Below are 16,238 nucleotides of genomic sequence, written 5' to 3' on the forward strand. Positions count from 1 at the left end.
ATTAATGCTTGTACTCTTTGCAACCTTGGAAAATTGAACTTATACTACTTTGTCTCCTTAGAGTTCGTTGTAGCTTTGAAAAGAGACAACAGATAATGTGCTGAAATGCAGCAGCAGTGAAGTAGTAGAACAAGTAGAACCTTATATTTACCTAGGAAGTTTGATCAGTGCCAACAGTTCCATCAAGCAGGTCCGTCCCTAGGGGGGTGCGGGGCCCGGACAAATCACCACCCGCCGGTGTGGGGGGACCCGCTCTGCATTGGCAGCTGGGCTGGCGGGATGGATCTGGGCTGGCAGGACGGATCTGGCCTGGTGCTGGGCTGCCTACTGCTGCTGGCAGTTGACGATGCCTACTGCGGGACTATTGTTGGTCATAGCGCCACGCTAGCTCAGATCTCTGGCCAGGGCTGGGGACTCTCTGCACCGAAATGTGAATGGCCAAGCCGGGCGCTGTTTCCGCTAACTGCCAACAAGATGGTGGGCCCTGCAGAAGTGACGGATTCGTCTTCCAACAGTGGCACTGAAACATTTGTAATAGAGGGGTGGAAGCCGGGACCTCGGGGGCTCTGCAGCATCGCCCGCACACCTAGTTCCTGTGCCTATGTCTTCCGGGACCGACCATGACAGCCAATCGCACCGGTCCACGGGGCCCAGAGCAGTCGCCCTGATTCGCCCTACCCAAGGGATGGCTCTGCCATCAAGGATGAGGTTAAAAGGAGATGTTCCTTAGCTACAACTGCTGCACAGAAACTGAAGAAATTATGGACTAATAGAAACATGTTTGGTACCAAAATGAAAATTTCTCAAACCAGCGTGCTAACACTCTGTGGGCTGGAAGCAGCTGCATTAAATGCAACTGACATCAGAAGGCTGGAGGCAGTAGAGATGAGAGTTCTTCAAAAGATGGCAGCTGTCAAGTGGAATGATTTTAAAACAAATGAAGTTAGAAGGAGAATAGCAAGTGAAATCAGGGTAGAGGATTGGCTACAATCAGAAAGATTATAATGGTGGAGGTACCGTAGAAGATGATAAGAAAATAAAACAAACACAATGAAGGTTAGTTTGACCTAGAGGCTGATCACTGACAGTGATAGAACACTGTATGCCAGCACATGACCCGGCTGGGCTTAATGGAGGAACTAGCCATAGACAGGAGTGAATGGTGACCTTGAAGTGCTCCCTGTGTTTGTACAGATGCTCCAGGATTAAATGATGATGGTGTCTGATGCATTGTAAAGTCTGTGCATTCAGATAACTTTAAAGGCAGATTCACAAACATTCACCCAGTTTCTGCATTATGGAAGCTGGATGGAATTTTCACTGTATTAGCCTCTGAAAAAAACTCCAACACAGAGAAATAGAAAATTAGAGGTAGAAGTTTACCTGGCATTGTTTTCCTATATATTATTATATTTTCTTTACGCAGTAAACATTAAGCTGTATCATTTTCTGTGACTTTAAAAAATAATATAGAACATAACTTTGTCAAAGAGTGACATTCTTCTGCTGCTACATAAAAGTCAATGTGACTATGAGGCAGTGGAGTGTTACTTACCCATAATCAGCGCATAATATGAAGATGGAAGGCAAAGGTGGTATTACTCCATTTTTGCGCTTCCCCAGTCCTGGATGGTCCTAGAAAAGGGAGTCACCAGCTGGCTGTCACAGTTACTGGGCTGACTGCACCTCTGACCCCTCCTAGTGTCTTTGAGTGCATCCCTGCCCCGATCCGGTGTCAGGCCTTGAGCCATCACCTCTCTTGATGTGGAATCACTCATGTCTGGTCTTGGGCTGCAGTTGCCTGGTATTGACCATAATTAACTCAGCAGACCTGAGTTAGGTTCAGTACCTGTGATTCTGAAGCTATGACCACTGGCATTCGATGACCAGACAGCCTTCTTTAAGCCAAGTATTGTTTATTTGGAACTAATGCTTTTCTGAGGAAACTATCTTAAACCAGACTATATTTACATTTACATTTACCAGATGTCTATCCATCTTCCACCTGGGTATCCTAGTAGATATAAATTGCCTACAGGCACCGCAAGACCCGCAGGGCATTGTTTTAAATCCACCAGTCTTTCGATCATGCCCCCAGCCACGCCAACACCCACAAGCAAATGGCGTGTCTACATTTAAAACACCACACCACTGACACACGTAGGTAACCAGAGTTAATTTTCTAGTGTAGACCAGGCCTCATAAGGTTACGTCCGCGCGGGTGTAAATTGCACAGTGTAGCCGCTCTTTGTCACCGGGAAAGAGCTCTCCCAGTGACAAAATAAAATCACCCCCACCAAGGGACAGTAACTTTGTCATCGGGAGAGTGGCTCCCACCGTCGAAGCGATGTCCACACCAGCGCTTTTCATCATTAAAACTTTTGTCATTCAGGCAGTGTTTTTCTCACACCCTTGAGCGAAATAAGTTTTAACGATGAAAGTGCAGTGTAGACGTGGCCTAACTGTTTATAGCCCTTTGGTCTGTCCTTTCGCACCGGTGGCCAAACAAGTCTTGCAACTTCCTTGGGAACAGGATGCAGGATCCTCAAGTCTAACAGATTTCCCATTGTCTTTTCAAGTATGTGCTAGGCTGTTCTTTCTTACCTTTCTTGTCTTCCTGGTAAGAGCCCCCATTGAATTAAAGCAATATAGGTGCATAATAAACATTCCACTAACCCAGTGTAGGTATACAGTCCATCTCAACAGGTACGTCTCATACAGTATTCATAAATTATTAAGGCACGTCCAAACCTATTACACAATGCATGGTAGAAGGTATTCGAATGCAGTGTGTTACTATTTCGTGATGACGCCCTTGGAGACTTGTGCAGGTCATCCTGTACAAGTGCCAATACAACCGTTACACCACACTATTATGAATAGACATATGTGAAGCCCCATTTTTTTATCATATATGATTACACATGCATGGACTTCAGGAAATTATCACCCTAATGCAGAATTCAACATTGCCGGGATAAATAAAGGACTTGATTCTCAAGCCTGGTTATGGCTCCAGTACTGCTAATCCCTAGAGTTCAAAAACCATGAGTGGCTTAAAAATAAGTGTGTTTTTTTAAAAATAATCAATTCTGGGTTATTTTTTATTTGCCTCTGGTTGGGGGTGGGAGATTGAGTCTTTAGGGTACTGGATTCGTTTCATGTTTCCAGATTTTCCTCTGTAACCACATAGGCCTGTAGCTTAGCTTTTATTACCAAAAAAAAACCAGAGAGAGAGAGAGATTCTCACATCACCACATGACTCTAGCAGTTGGGACCTTAAGAAAGCTACCAAATGTCATGGAACTCACAATACAGTCACAAGAACTGACACTGTGGCCCCTTTATGCCATACAGGTGCCGTAAACATGCTATCATCCAGCCAAGAATTCCCCTGGCATCGGGGAATACTCTTGTGGTGCATGTGGTGTGTCCGGGCCCTTCGCCTGTTTCCCATTCCCAGCTTAGGGGCAGGGAAGATGTCAGAGCTCTGCTCCACTGACGTAGAGGCTATTAAGGGGACTAGAACTCTAAATGGAATTAGAGCTGAGGCTGAGGTTAGCCCTGAGACATTCAGCCAGAATCAGCTCCATTACACTCTCTCCACCTCCCGCCCCCTTCCTGTGCTGAACAGAAATCTGATGCAGGCCAGAATCTGCCACAGTATATACCAAAACGTTGGACCTCATTTGTGTGTTGGCATTTAAACTCTGTCATATATATGCGCATACACTCTCGTACACATACACCAGTGTAGCAACAGTATATAAATCTACAACTAAGAAGGGGCTGTTCTATAGTACATGGTAAGAAATACTGTATATTAAATTCTCTTTGTATTCCAGTGGCTACGTACAGTGAAAGTGAACTCTCCAGGGTGTTGTTAGCACAGTACTTAAAGAAGGACACTCATTTTTCTAGAGCGTGAATATCAAGCCCTGTTAGTACATATTAAATATAAATTTCAATGGCAAGCAGGCTGTGTCAACTCTCAAAGCCATGAGTAATGTGGTGACATTTAGTTTAACTGCTTAAGTGGCATTTCTGGGCTTCCAAAGTTTTTTTAATATTTGTGACGTGACTACTCATTGTAAATGAAAAATGGATTGTTCTGATAATACAAAAAGGGAAGGAAGAAACTGATTTTAGCAGTTTAAAATGCTAAATATTGAGGTTCACTGATGCATCCTATTTGTGTGTTTTTTGTTTTTCTCGGGATACAAGAAAAACAATGTGGTGACCACAGGTTAATACCTGTTAACGTGGGCTTTCTTTATTATCAGATCTCTTCAGGTTTTAACCTGCTTCATTTTTAATACACTTTCTAAATTCATAAGCCACTCCCAACCTCAAGGGTGTTCAGATTTGAGGAGTTGTTTAGCCCATTTTGAATATGCTATAAGATATTCAGATCTAAGCCCCAAATTCAGATGAGGTTTTGGTCTCATTCCTGTTTTTAATAATAATTACAGTAGTGTGCAAATGCCAGTCACTGTGCCATTGGGCCAGTCACTGCACAAATAAAGGAAAAAAAGTCTGCCTCAAAGAGTCAGAAAAGAAAATTGGAGAAGGGGTAATGATGCAAAATAACCAGGGTTATTTTAGGCACATGTTAGTTCCATTTGTATTTTCTAACAGGTAAATAAAATAATTGTTTTAGACTAGTTCTGTGTGGGAAGATCTCTGTGTAGAATAGCTTAAAAGGGAATTTTTAAAGACTAGAGAGTAAAACTTAAAAACGAAGGAGAAGTTGTTAGGTACTGTATATGGGGATTGGTCCTGCTTTGAGCAGGGGGTTGGACTAGATGACCTCCTGAGGTCCCTTCCAACCCTGATATTCTATGACAGATAATAGTCACAACTTTGGATTCTTGATTGACTAGAGTCTATCAGAGGTAAACACCTAGAATGAATCTTTCAAATTGCATTTCCATCAAGAATAAACACCTACGGCACAGAGGGAATTCAGAATGAACTCAGCTTCAAATCAAATGGAATAAAATAAGCCTAAAGGAGTCAATACACATATTTTGATTATCTGAGGAAGCCTACTTTGTATGAAATACTAACAAATGAGAGGATAATTATACTCAAACACTTCTTAAACAACCCACCAACTGTGTCAATTACTCTTAAACTTACCCCATACCTCATTTATTGCTATACCATTTACTTACAAAAATTTTAACCACCATTTAAACATAGCAGTCCCCAGTGAACTAACAAAGGGGCAGAGGGGGGCAGGAACAGAGAAACTGGCTGACAGTACAGCTACACTGCAGCTGGAGGTTTAATTTCCAACTCGGATTCACAGACACACTAGCGCTGGTGGAGTTAGCATACTTAATATAACTCTGTAGCTGTGGTGGCATGGGCTGGCCGCCCAAGTACTTACCTAGGGTCTCGGATGGATTTGCACTCAGATGGCTAGCCCAGGCCATCACCTGCACTGTCCTGGCTATGCTGCTATTGTTAATAGGATAGCTTGATCAAAGCTGGTACATGTACATCTATCCAGCTGCAGTGTAGACATGCTCTAAAGATGGAGATTCAAGCCAAAGCTAACGTAGCTGAATACATCTTACATCATGATCTGAATCTTGCCAAGCTCAAGCTCGGGTTTACTCCCCCAGTGAGAAATGTCCAAAAGAAGGACCTCTCAAGTGGGAGAACCTTCCTTTGGACATTAGAGAGTTTTGTCCCATGGGACCAACAACAAGAGACCGTAGCAGAAAGGGTTTAAGGAGAGAAGCAAACTGTCAGGAACCAAGTCAACTCAAGATAAACATCAGCACTTGAACTGCACCTGAAAGTGATCAGAGAGCTAGTGCAGTTACTCTGGGCCAGATACTCATATGGTTTAAATAGATGTAGCTCAGTTGGAGTCTGTGGAGCTAAGCCAACCTATGGCAGTTGAAGATCTGGTCCTAAGTGCTTTTAGCAACCTGTTCCATTCAGGTTAGCAACTGCATTCTGCACCGGCAGAGTAGGCCAGATTCTGCCCTCGGTTACACTTGTGTAAATCCGGAGTAACAACAATATGCTATATGGAGTTACTCCACTGTAACTGAGAGAAGAATATGGTACATGGAGTGCTCTTCAAGATATGGCAATCTTTACCTGTGTGTGAATTCACTAGAGATGGGCCTGGACCAAAATCCCAGATCCAAACATTCCTGGACTTTTGGGAAGTTCAGACCCAACTTTAAACATGGCTCAGCTTTTTACAATGGGTTATAAATAATAAATAAACTCCCAGATGTGCAAACACTTCAAGTTTTGAGAAAGTTTGGAACCTGATTCAAGCATTGTGGCTCATGCCCATCTCTAAAATATACAATGGGGACGCTTAAAGAAGTTATTTTGCTTCTACAGCTGTTAGCAGTCTGAACTGTAAATCGCCATTTAAGGAAACATCTGTGTATATAATGTTGAAAATTCTGAAAGCTTAAAATATTTAATATGCATTTGATTTGAAATATTTTAACAAGATATAAATATTTCATAAAGATACAAACTGAAGGACTTGACATATGAACTTTAGTGACCAGCTAACTTCAGAATGTGAATAGTTCAGGTCCTTGCCAGGGCATTTTCAGGCAGAGCATCTTTTTAACTGGGGCACTGAGAATCTTATCTTGTCTTACCGAGAATTGGTCTTCTATGTATTGCCTTTTCGGTCTCCAGGTGTCATTTTGCTTTTCTTCTAGTGCCCTGCTGGCTTTCTTGCATCACTCACTTCAGTCTCCGAAACTTTATATACAAAGTTAGCTGAAACACAGTCAAGCAACCTCAGTTCAATGTAAGAGCTACTTTAAATTATTTACTCCAAACCAGAGGGTCTGTTCCTTATCACAACTTGTACAGACAGACGCCTTCAGACTCAACATCCACCCTTGCAAACAAGTAGCTGTGTCAAGCATCTGTCCTCTTATCATGCTAGACCTATGCAGCTTGAATTAGCTGAGTGATATTCTGCTCTTTGGAGTGCTCATGACATTCTCAAGAACCCACTAAGAGGAAAGAAGGAAGAAATAAAAAGTAAATTACTTTCCTTACTGGTTAATTACTGTACTTCCTACAGTACTTTATTCTGTCATTTTAACCCACTGAACTCTATATTAGAGAATAAGATGAGCTGCCATGCACTTTTCCTCCTTTTTGACCACTCCCTCTCCTTTCATCCTCTGAAGTTTCAACACCATGATTCCTGAGTCATCACTGTTACTGTCTCATTCATAATCAAAGTACAGAAATATTAACTTAGGTCCTCAGCTGTTGTAAATCAGCATATGTCCATTGACGTCAGTGGAGCTATGCTGATTAACAACAGCTGAGTACCTGGCCTGTTATTTCTGTAGCAAGGTTTGCAAGGTGTTTTACCAGCCCCTCAATACAGGGGTCCCTGCCTCAGAGTTGTTCTACTGTAAATCTATATCTTTGCAATAATTCAAGAAACACAACAAGGTACTTTTCCAACCCCTACTGCATCAACAGATAAAGTGTAGAAGTGACTTTCTTGTATTTAGGTGTATGAAAGCTACAACTTGCATAACTCTGTAGTCATAGTCTCTAGGCTTTCTTCTGTATAATGCACCTTCCGCTCTCTTGTATCCACTGAATAGTGAAAAATGTCACGAGAAGTTTCATTGCCAGCTGGAGTGGTTTAAAGCCTGCTTTAAGAAGCCAGATTTAAATATTTAATGTTTAAAGGACTACAGCATATGTCTACATGGGAAGACTCAGCTTTCATTATAAGGTTTAATACCACCAAGATGTGAGGATTAATAGTATTTCCAGTGCCCACCTCTGAGTGGTTACAGCTGACTTTTGTTTTCCTTGCTGAATAAGCTGTGGCGGTGTTTTCATGTAAGACAAGATGCATTTTCCAGTAGTTAAAGGCAGCTTTTACATCAGGACACAGAGAAATCCACAGAGACAGGAATTCTACAGAAAGATCAAGGAACCAAGCATCTTTCCAGATTTCTCTTTTTTTATATAGTCGAGTGGGAGAGGATTGTTTACTTTCGCTGATAAAGATAAATCCTTTTGTATTGAAATGTCTAACCAAAGAAAGACTCAATAAGCCAAATTCTGTCCTCAGTTACACTAATGCAACCCTGGAGAAGTTGCTGTTGAACACTCTCCCACACTTTCTCTAATAGACACTAATATTTCACCTTTTGGAAGTCTCTCCTCAACAGTAAGTGATGCTGAACGTGAACTGATGGAGGATGCAGTCCAAGTGCCACGTGATAATTGGGCACTTGGGGATGTGCAGTGACATGATAGGCAAACTGTTTTCAGGGATGTCCCACTGTAGCCCTGTCAAGTTATTACTAATGGTCCGTTATTACGCTGCACACGTGTTCCTTCCATGCTACGGTATGGTTACTTTTCAAATGGTTTTGCAGAGCAATCAGTGTAGGTGCAGGAGTATGGCTGAGGGCAGAATCTGACTCAGAACTACCATGATTGTAAAACTTGTAAAGAATTGGGAGAGATGACTAGGTGAAGTGATGGTCAAAATCAAGAAATATAATCTGTTGGCTAAAGCCTGAGGTCCTTATTCAAGGCCTAAGCCTTTCAATTTTTATATCAAGAATGCTTTCTGGATTTATAGTGAGGTTCTGGGGCTAATAGCCTAAACCTGATTTCACGCTTCCCTTAACTTCAGTAGGAATTCCTCACATACAGAGTCTACAGTATTGGGCCCTGTATATATAATATGTCAGACTTTCTTCATCTGGAATTGCTTTTTGCCCGAATTTTATTATCAGAGACACAGGAGAACCACCCTTTCAGGCTATTTTTAAACTTCCAGTGAATTGCTGACTGGTGGGTTTGTCATCAGGTAACACGGCTGCCACTTCCTGAGCAGTCCCTCATGACCAGAATTCCCTTTGCAGCAGCTGTCCCTGTGTGCTCCCTCTTCAGGGACCCTTACAAACTCCCCCCGCGGCATCTTAGAAGTTCTCCTGCCTTCTGCTTGGGGCTGGTGTAATGCTGGGAAATACTTCCAAACTGCCCCACCAATAAAGTCTGTCACTGCAGCCCAAAGGTTCATGTTTATCTCTGGCTCTTCTGCCATCCACACACAGCCACAGCCTGCTCTTCACAGGGCTGCTTCTCATGGCTGTCTCTCCCTGGAATTTAGCCTTCTGGCTCTGACCTCCTTCTCTTGCCAGTGTCTTTACTATTCTGAAGGAGAAAGCAGTCTATATACTGCCCTCCTCCAGAGAGCTCCTCCCGATGGGCTGGAAAAGAAGGGAGTCCTGTCCAATCCTACATGACAGGGCTCCTGATCTCGGGCCCTTAATGGAATAGCATTCTGGGGTTTCCCCTACATCCAACTCCTAATTCCCCAGGACTCCTGGCTCTCTTCTGCTGTCAGCCCATTTCCTGGGCCTTTGTTATTCCAGCTTCCTGGAATGGCATCTTCTGGCCCCCTCCACTCTTAAACGGATCACAGATTAAACTTTAATTCATTTGCTCTTGTAGTTCTCGCTATGTTGCAAAAATCATTCTGATTTGTCCCCTCCCACTTTAAAACAGTTATGTTTATCACACTGAAATTTAATCCTCTGATGACATTTAAGTCAGGTGATCAGCTATTATTTTTATAGCTAACAGTGGGATTTTTAATATATTCCATTATACATACATTTACACACAACCCCGTAGATTCGGATTTATCTTGGATTCATTAATACCACCATTTTAAAAAATATTCTCTTGCAGATTATAGAAAGGGTATTTGTAATCTTAGATATGCATTTATTAATTTATAAATACACTTTTCAAAACCCATAGTTTTACCTAGTTAAATAGACACTGTATTTTGCTGCATATATTATTTGCTTTTAGAGCCTTTTCTTACCCCACATGTATATTATCAAATTATTTAGCTGAGAATGCCGACTCCCTCCTTCAATAAAGATTCCCATTAACTTCAATGGGAGCAGGAGCAGGCACCATAATGAATTTTTATAGCTAAACTTATAAATCCCTTAAAGAGTAACTATTTCTAATGTCTGCACTGATGTAGCCTTATACATGACAGAACTGGCGTTGTACAAGAGTGTACTACAGGCAAGTGTCATGTATATTTGCACTTTATGTTAGCAGCATTCAAATGCACCATTTTTAAACATGTGATTTGTTATCTTTGAGGTGAGTACAGCAGCTTGCTACAAGACTGAAAGGGTTTTCGTTTCCATAGGGAAGTCAATAATTACGGAGGTTATCATTGTCGTGCTCCGAACTCATGTCATTTTCATAAATCATTCATTTCATTGTCATAAATCATGCTTTACAGCTGCAGAATGGAAACTTATTGCTGGACATTGATGAAAATCTTGTTACAGTCACTCAGGTAAGGTTATGACACTAAAAATATGAAAGGGAAATGTAGATGAAATCACCACTAGAATTAGTGCAATTTGAAAATGTTCCATTTGGGTTGAGCTGCACCAGAATGTAGCTAATGCCAAGTACGGATAATTTAAAAAGAAATTATATAGTTGGAAAATTCATCTGTTCGGTGACCCAGAAAGTGAAACTGTTTAAAACCAATGAAAGGTAAAGATTAGCTGCCAAAATGTCTGCCAATGGCTGAAACTCCATTTATGTAAAAAGAGTTGTACTCATTTAGACCAGTAGAGAATTTAGCCCTAACAAGGATCCAGAACTAGAACTCTTCATCCAAACAATCCCAGACTTTGTGGGATTTGAAATCCAGATTCAAATGTTGCAGTTTAAGCCTCTCTAACAAGTATCCTCAAAAGTTATTTTCACGCTAAATTACAATTTACATTTGCTGACATAGCTTTCTAGCATCTGTTGTACACAAAGTTGCAGTCATGCCAATATATTGCTCTTTTTCTGGGGTCACCATGTAGAAGGGCTTATTAGAATAAACAGTAGTGGCAACTCAATAGTGCTCTATCCAGCAATCGGTTTATATAGTCCCCATCGCTGTGATATCAGAGAGGCTCTCGTGAGCTCCTTGGAGTTTTACTTGAGATGAATTTCCACAGGTGCACACATCTTAAAGCACTTTGAAAAGTATCGTTATCTCCATTTTACAGAGTGACAGTCACAGAGCGGTTATGTGACCTGCTGCTGTTGAACTAAATGCTGAAACCTTGAGTTCAAAAAGAATCATTGTGTTAAATTCTCATTTATACTTATTCTGCATTAGGCTAGAATATGAATCATGGGATTCATTCTAATGTAGATTCATTAATGTAGATTATTCTACATTAGGCTAGATTAATATGAATCGTGGGATAAGGGTTCCATCAAAACTCCTGCCCCTTGCCCACTACACAAACTCTTCCCCCAGGCTGACAACCTGGGTAGTGCAGGACACTGTCTCACTACCTGGTACCGCTTACAGTCACTGACAGCTCTGCTTCTCACTTTCTCTCCCTTATGGTGGGAGAGGAAGGCTTGGAGGATCTTTCCCTGTGGGCAGGGAAAACCCACACGGTCTCATCTATGAAGGGACATGTACAGTTTCTTTAGAATGCTAGCAGAAAGTCAGACAAGAGGAGGCTGGGGGAGATTCTAGCCAGAAGCTTTACAGTGATGCAGAGACAGAAGTTTTAGGGACAACCTCAAACAAGCAATTTAGAGTTCTTAGAAGGAAGTGACTCTGTGCTATTGTCACAACCCCCGCAGCCATTGGTGGCAGCTGGTTGGCATGAAGTTTCATCTGAAATAATTAAATTAGGAGTATCGTTATTATTCAGGTTTTTCTAGACATTGCTAAGATTAAATGGTTAGCAATTTTGTGCACAGTACTAGAGTGATCTGCTTCTTCTCTTGGAGAGGCTAGTTCTATAGTTCTTCTGTTAGTACCCAAGAAAATAAGTGCAGCCTTAAAAAATGAAGGGGGCTAATGCTCTCCCCATATACATGCGTAAATCCCATTCACATGACTATAATAAGAATTACACTCACACTCTTGAAAGGAAATATAGACCTTTAGTGGAAAATGTATTAGCATATCACCAAAACACAAAATGATCTATTTAACACAATACAGAATGTGAGGAGATGTGAAATAATTCATTCCTAGGCTGAGTGCCATTAATGCAGCTAGACTAATTCAAGGCAGAGAGTGTCTAATTTACTGTAGCATTGCCTCTTTTTTAAACAATACATATATAGGAAAAATATAAAAATGACTCAAACTATTGCATTTTGCATTAGTAGCCTTCCTCCTTAAAAGATCATTCGTGGCAAAAAGCTGGGAGCTGATGATATGAGGAGAAACTTTAACCTTTGCCCTCTTTTTGTTTCATGTAAGATGATTCAGAAAATAGAATGTGGCCCAATCGTCCTAAGTGCTAAGCATCGGCTACTCCCATGGCCCTATATGATTTAGGACTCAGCAGAATTCCAAGCCTATCATCAACTCTCCTATTGAATTAGAGGGCTGCAAAGTTGTCTCCAGACCTTGTGATCCCACCTAAAGTGGGGGATGGGACACGAAACAGAGTTAAGATGGATGTTCAATCCCATTAAAATTTAAAAGCCTGATTTTTCATGTTCTTGGGCTCCAGAAGAAGCCACAGGAGAAGTGGAGGAAAGGAGGAAAACCTCACTGAATTCCCCTCTGAACATTCCCTGTAATGTCCCTTCGGTAAGAAAAGTAGGGGGTAGATTTTAAATGCTTCCATGTGAAGCTAGGAACTGTTCTGCCGGTTTGGCTTCTTGTTTCAGTGGCCCCTACCCCTGACAGAACAGATGTGCAGTGCCATTGGCTGAGTCCCCCAACATCTGCCCCGTGGCTCTGATGGAGAGCACCCATAGTTATGCAAGTCCTAAGTGTTATTACTTGCTCTGTTACCTCCCATGCATGGAGTTTTAGGTGGAGAGCAGTGGAAGTTCCGTGGATACCTCAACTCTCAGAACCATTTGGAGTTCCCGAATATTTTGGTTCTTGTTGGTTTTAACTATGGCCCAAACTCTGTAACCTTTGCCTGTCGAATAATCTATACTGAAAACTCCCATAACTTCAGTGGGGTTACTTATTTGAATAAGGGATACAGGATAAAGCTTTGGAAGAACTACTGTCAGAACTGGGAGCTGCTCAGAGCTTTGGATTCCCACCAGAATCCTTCAAAGTGGTGTGTCTATAGATAAATTTAAAATGAAACTATGAAGATTTTTACCCCTGATATTTTTCAGAGGTTGGGTGAAACAGGGGCTATCCCTGGTCTAAATTATAAGGTTGGTGGGGGAAGGCAGTTTGACTCCAGAATCTTGACCAGTAATTAATTGTTAAAGCTAGTCAGAAAATGGTGAGTATTTTCCTTGGGGAAAAAATTAAAGTAACAAAAATTCCTTTTTTTGGTAATTTTCACGGGAATTTTCCAGTTTTACAATGAAAAAAAAATCAAATACCACATATTTTTTTGTTGGGAAGGTTCATGTTTTCATCACAAAACTGGAAAAATTTTGAAAGGAACAAAAATTTTCATTTCCAGCAAATTTATTTCTCAAAAAGAAAAAAGTATCCCACCTAAACAATTTCAACCAGCTCTATTAATTGTGTATAAATTTAACTCCTCTGAATACTCATCAATTTATCATGTCATCTTGTTTTCCTAGAGTGTTTCATAATGGGACAATAATTCACACTGCACAGATACAGTAGTAATCTGACTTTGTGCAGTACAACAGGAAATGTGATCAGTCCCTTTAAAAATTAAATATACAAATAATTTTGGGAGGATAGTACTGCAGCAACTGATCCCACTTATGATCAGTACCTAAATACCTTCAAGCAGCTCTTTTTGATCAAAATACTTAAATTATACTTTCATAGGAGTTTGGTGCAGGAGGAATCATTAATATTATATGGCAGATGTAAATACTTGATCACTATCAAGTTTCACGCTGTTTTGGCTTGTGTACTGTAGAAGGCACAGTCAAAGCAAGGCTTCCTCAGAACTGCTTGGGTTTCCATGTCACCAGTGGCTCTGTCCAGTCTAAATTCATCTCTGTGAGTGCTGAGTCTGAGCTTCGGCCGATACTTTGCTCATTCAGCCACTGAGGCTGCTATATGTTATGAACGGGTTTTCCCCCTTCTGGTCCAACTGAGAGAGACCTCTTTGGTTGATCTGTTTCAAAACCAAACTCCAAATGGAGTCCCTGGTAAAACATTTCTAGCATTTAGAGCTATCCAGTCGTAATGCCTAACTGTGTCTCCCCTCATCGCCTAGGGCTCGTGCAGGCCGCACTCATCCCATGGGGAAGGGGGAGCCTCAGCCAACTCCATAGCAACATTTGACCCACTTCCCCTGTACCCCACAGAGGTTGTAGTCTGGGGCTTGAGAGATCAGACATGGGGCATGGTGGAAGGGTTGGGTGGCAATGGAACATACACACATCCCCTGTGCCCAGTGAAGCTAAGAGCGGACAGAGAATATAGCCCCCTTGTGGATGCTTTCTCTCTGCCCGATCCCCCATAAGAGAGTTTCCCAGGGGCTGTTTGAGCCTCCTCTAGGTTTGTGAGCCAGCCCCATGGCCTAGTCCGTCCCCACGGAGGGGACAATCAAGGCATAAATAGCTTTATTTTGGATAGATGATATGAATTCATTACTTGTTTACAGTCTCAGGCACCCTCTTCCTTGATTCTCCTTAAAGGATAAATACAGATGTATTCTTCTCTTTGCAGGCTGTTACCCAACTAGAGCTTTTTGGGGACATGTCCACTCCTCCTGATGTAACCTCTCCCCCAGTAAGTACCCAGAGAAACTTGCCCTGCCTTTTTCTACCTTGCCGGTAAAAAGCAGGTTTACTGTAGCCATGTCTAGAAATGCAGGAGGGTGAGTAGCATGCACTCCAATACGAAGGATTTCAAAGTGTTTTTTCAAACAGTGGTGAAATAAAGGTGAACTAGGAAGCAAACATATTCAAAAAGGAAAAAAAATGGTTTTCTCCAATCACTGCTTGTCCCGGGGTGCTCTACTCACCGCTGGTACATCTCCTTCTGACCACGTCTGGGGATTAACTCTGCCAGGCTGATGCCTCTTCCTGCGGTTGCACACCATCACCCCCTGTCTTGCTCTCAGGACTCAACTGCTCCCACTTCATGGCTTGGTCCTCCAGTCCGGTCACTGTGGTTTTCCCCTGCCGGGGAAATCACATGCATCAATGTCTCTCAGGACCCACTGTCGCTCACAGTCTTCTCTTTCACTGCCCTAATGGTGCCATTTCCCCCGTAGCTGGTAGGGGAACTCAGGCCTGCCCTCTACAAGGGGTTCCAGCCCAGGGACTCTACAACAAGTAATCGGGTCCTATCCCTTACCGTGTATCCCTGGGCGATTTCCTCCCTTGCCATCTGTCACTGTAACAGTGACTGCAGCCTCTCTCTCTCTCTCTCTCTCTCTCTCTCTCTCTGCAGCCCCATTGTCCTCTCAGCTATTGGGCTTTATGCAGGCCCCTCCTGTTCTTGTGCAGCTGAGCTTCCTTTTTAATTAATCCTCATTGCTCCCTGGCTCTTCCTCCAGATACAGCCAGTGCAGTTAATTGGCCTACCCAGCCACTACAACCCCTTCAGGCCTTATGTAGGCTGAACACCCCATCGCACTGCTCCTTTGTGATGTGCAAAGATGGCCTCAACCTTTTTTTTTTTTTTTTTTTAAATAGAGATCTAAATGGTGATGTCATACAGGGCTGTAACCTGAGCTGCAGCTCCCATCACTACCGTTTAGCAGCGGCATCTGCTGTGTGGGACTCTGTCTAAAACTCAGTTGTTTGGGAAGGAGAGCATCAGATGTGGTTACAGCTTTGAATGACATCACTCTTTGGAACCTCCAAAGATCATATCCCAGTCCTTCAGCTAAGGGAGGGAAGAAGGACCTAAAAACAAGTGAAAAACAAAAATGTGTGTGTTACTTTAAGGAGATGGAAGCCTTTGAAACAAGCTGTCTTCATTATAAAGTAGAAATAGAGAATTTTTCCAGTTCATTTTTAAGCCTCAAAACAGATTGTGACATAGGGGAATATTAATATTCTCCTTTTCCAGATAGGGAAGCTGAGGCACTGTGCAGTAAGGTAACAAAGGAATTTTGTGGCACATCTAGGAAGAGAGTTCAGATCTCCCATCTTCTAATCCTTATCTTTAACAATGAGACCAGGCTTCTTCTAACATGCAGGACTTTGCCTCTAGGCCTATTGATGAACTGGAGCAATATTTAATCATTCTTCTGTAATACAGT

General features: G+C 42.0%; 1 protein-coding gene and 1 long non-coding RNA gene across 12 annotated transcripts in view; one reads left to right on the top strand and one right to left on the bottom strand.

Moving 5' to 3' along the window:
- Nucleotides 1-15,876, bottom strand: part of LOC141992488 (uncharacterized) — a 34,728-nt gene extending 18,852 nt beyond the window's left edge. The window contains exons 1-2 of the long non-coding RNA XR_012640596.1: nt 14,991-15,876; nt 6,648-6,771 (exon numbers count right to left, since the gene is read on the bottom strand). This is a non-coding gene — a long non-coding RNA (uncharacterized LOC141992488). The remainder of the gene's footprint in view (nt 1-6,647; nt 6,772-14,990) is intronic.
- DAB1 (DAB adaptor protein 1) overlaps nt 1-16,238 on the top strand; it is a 665,352-nt gene that overhangs the window by 626,928 nt on the left and 22,186 nt on the right. For 10 of the 11 annotated variants that reach the window (XM_074961662.1, XM_074961656.1, XM_074961664.1 and 7 more), the window contains one exon: nt 14,693-14,755. In XM_074961662.1, the coding sequence (XP_074817763.1) occupies nt 14,693-14,755 (63 nt within the window). Of the gene's footprint in view, nt 1-10,318; nt 10,376-14,692; nt 14,756-16,238 lie in introns of all 11 variants that reach the window. The other variant, XM_074961667.1, reaches the window with a different exon arrangement.

The sequence above is a fragment of the Natator depressus genome, chromosome 8, assembly GCF_965152275.1.
Source record: "Natator depressus isolate rNatDep1 chromosome 8, rNatDep2.hap1, whole genome shotgun sequence".
Lineage (NCBI taxonomy): Eukaryota > Metazoa > Chordata > Testudines > Cheloniidae > Natator > Natator depressus.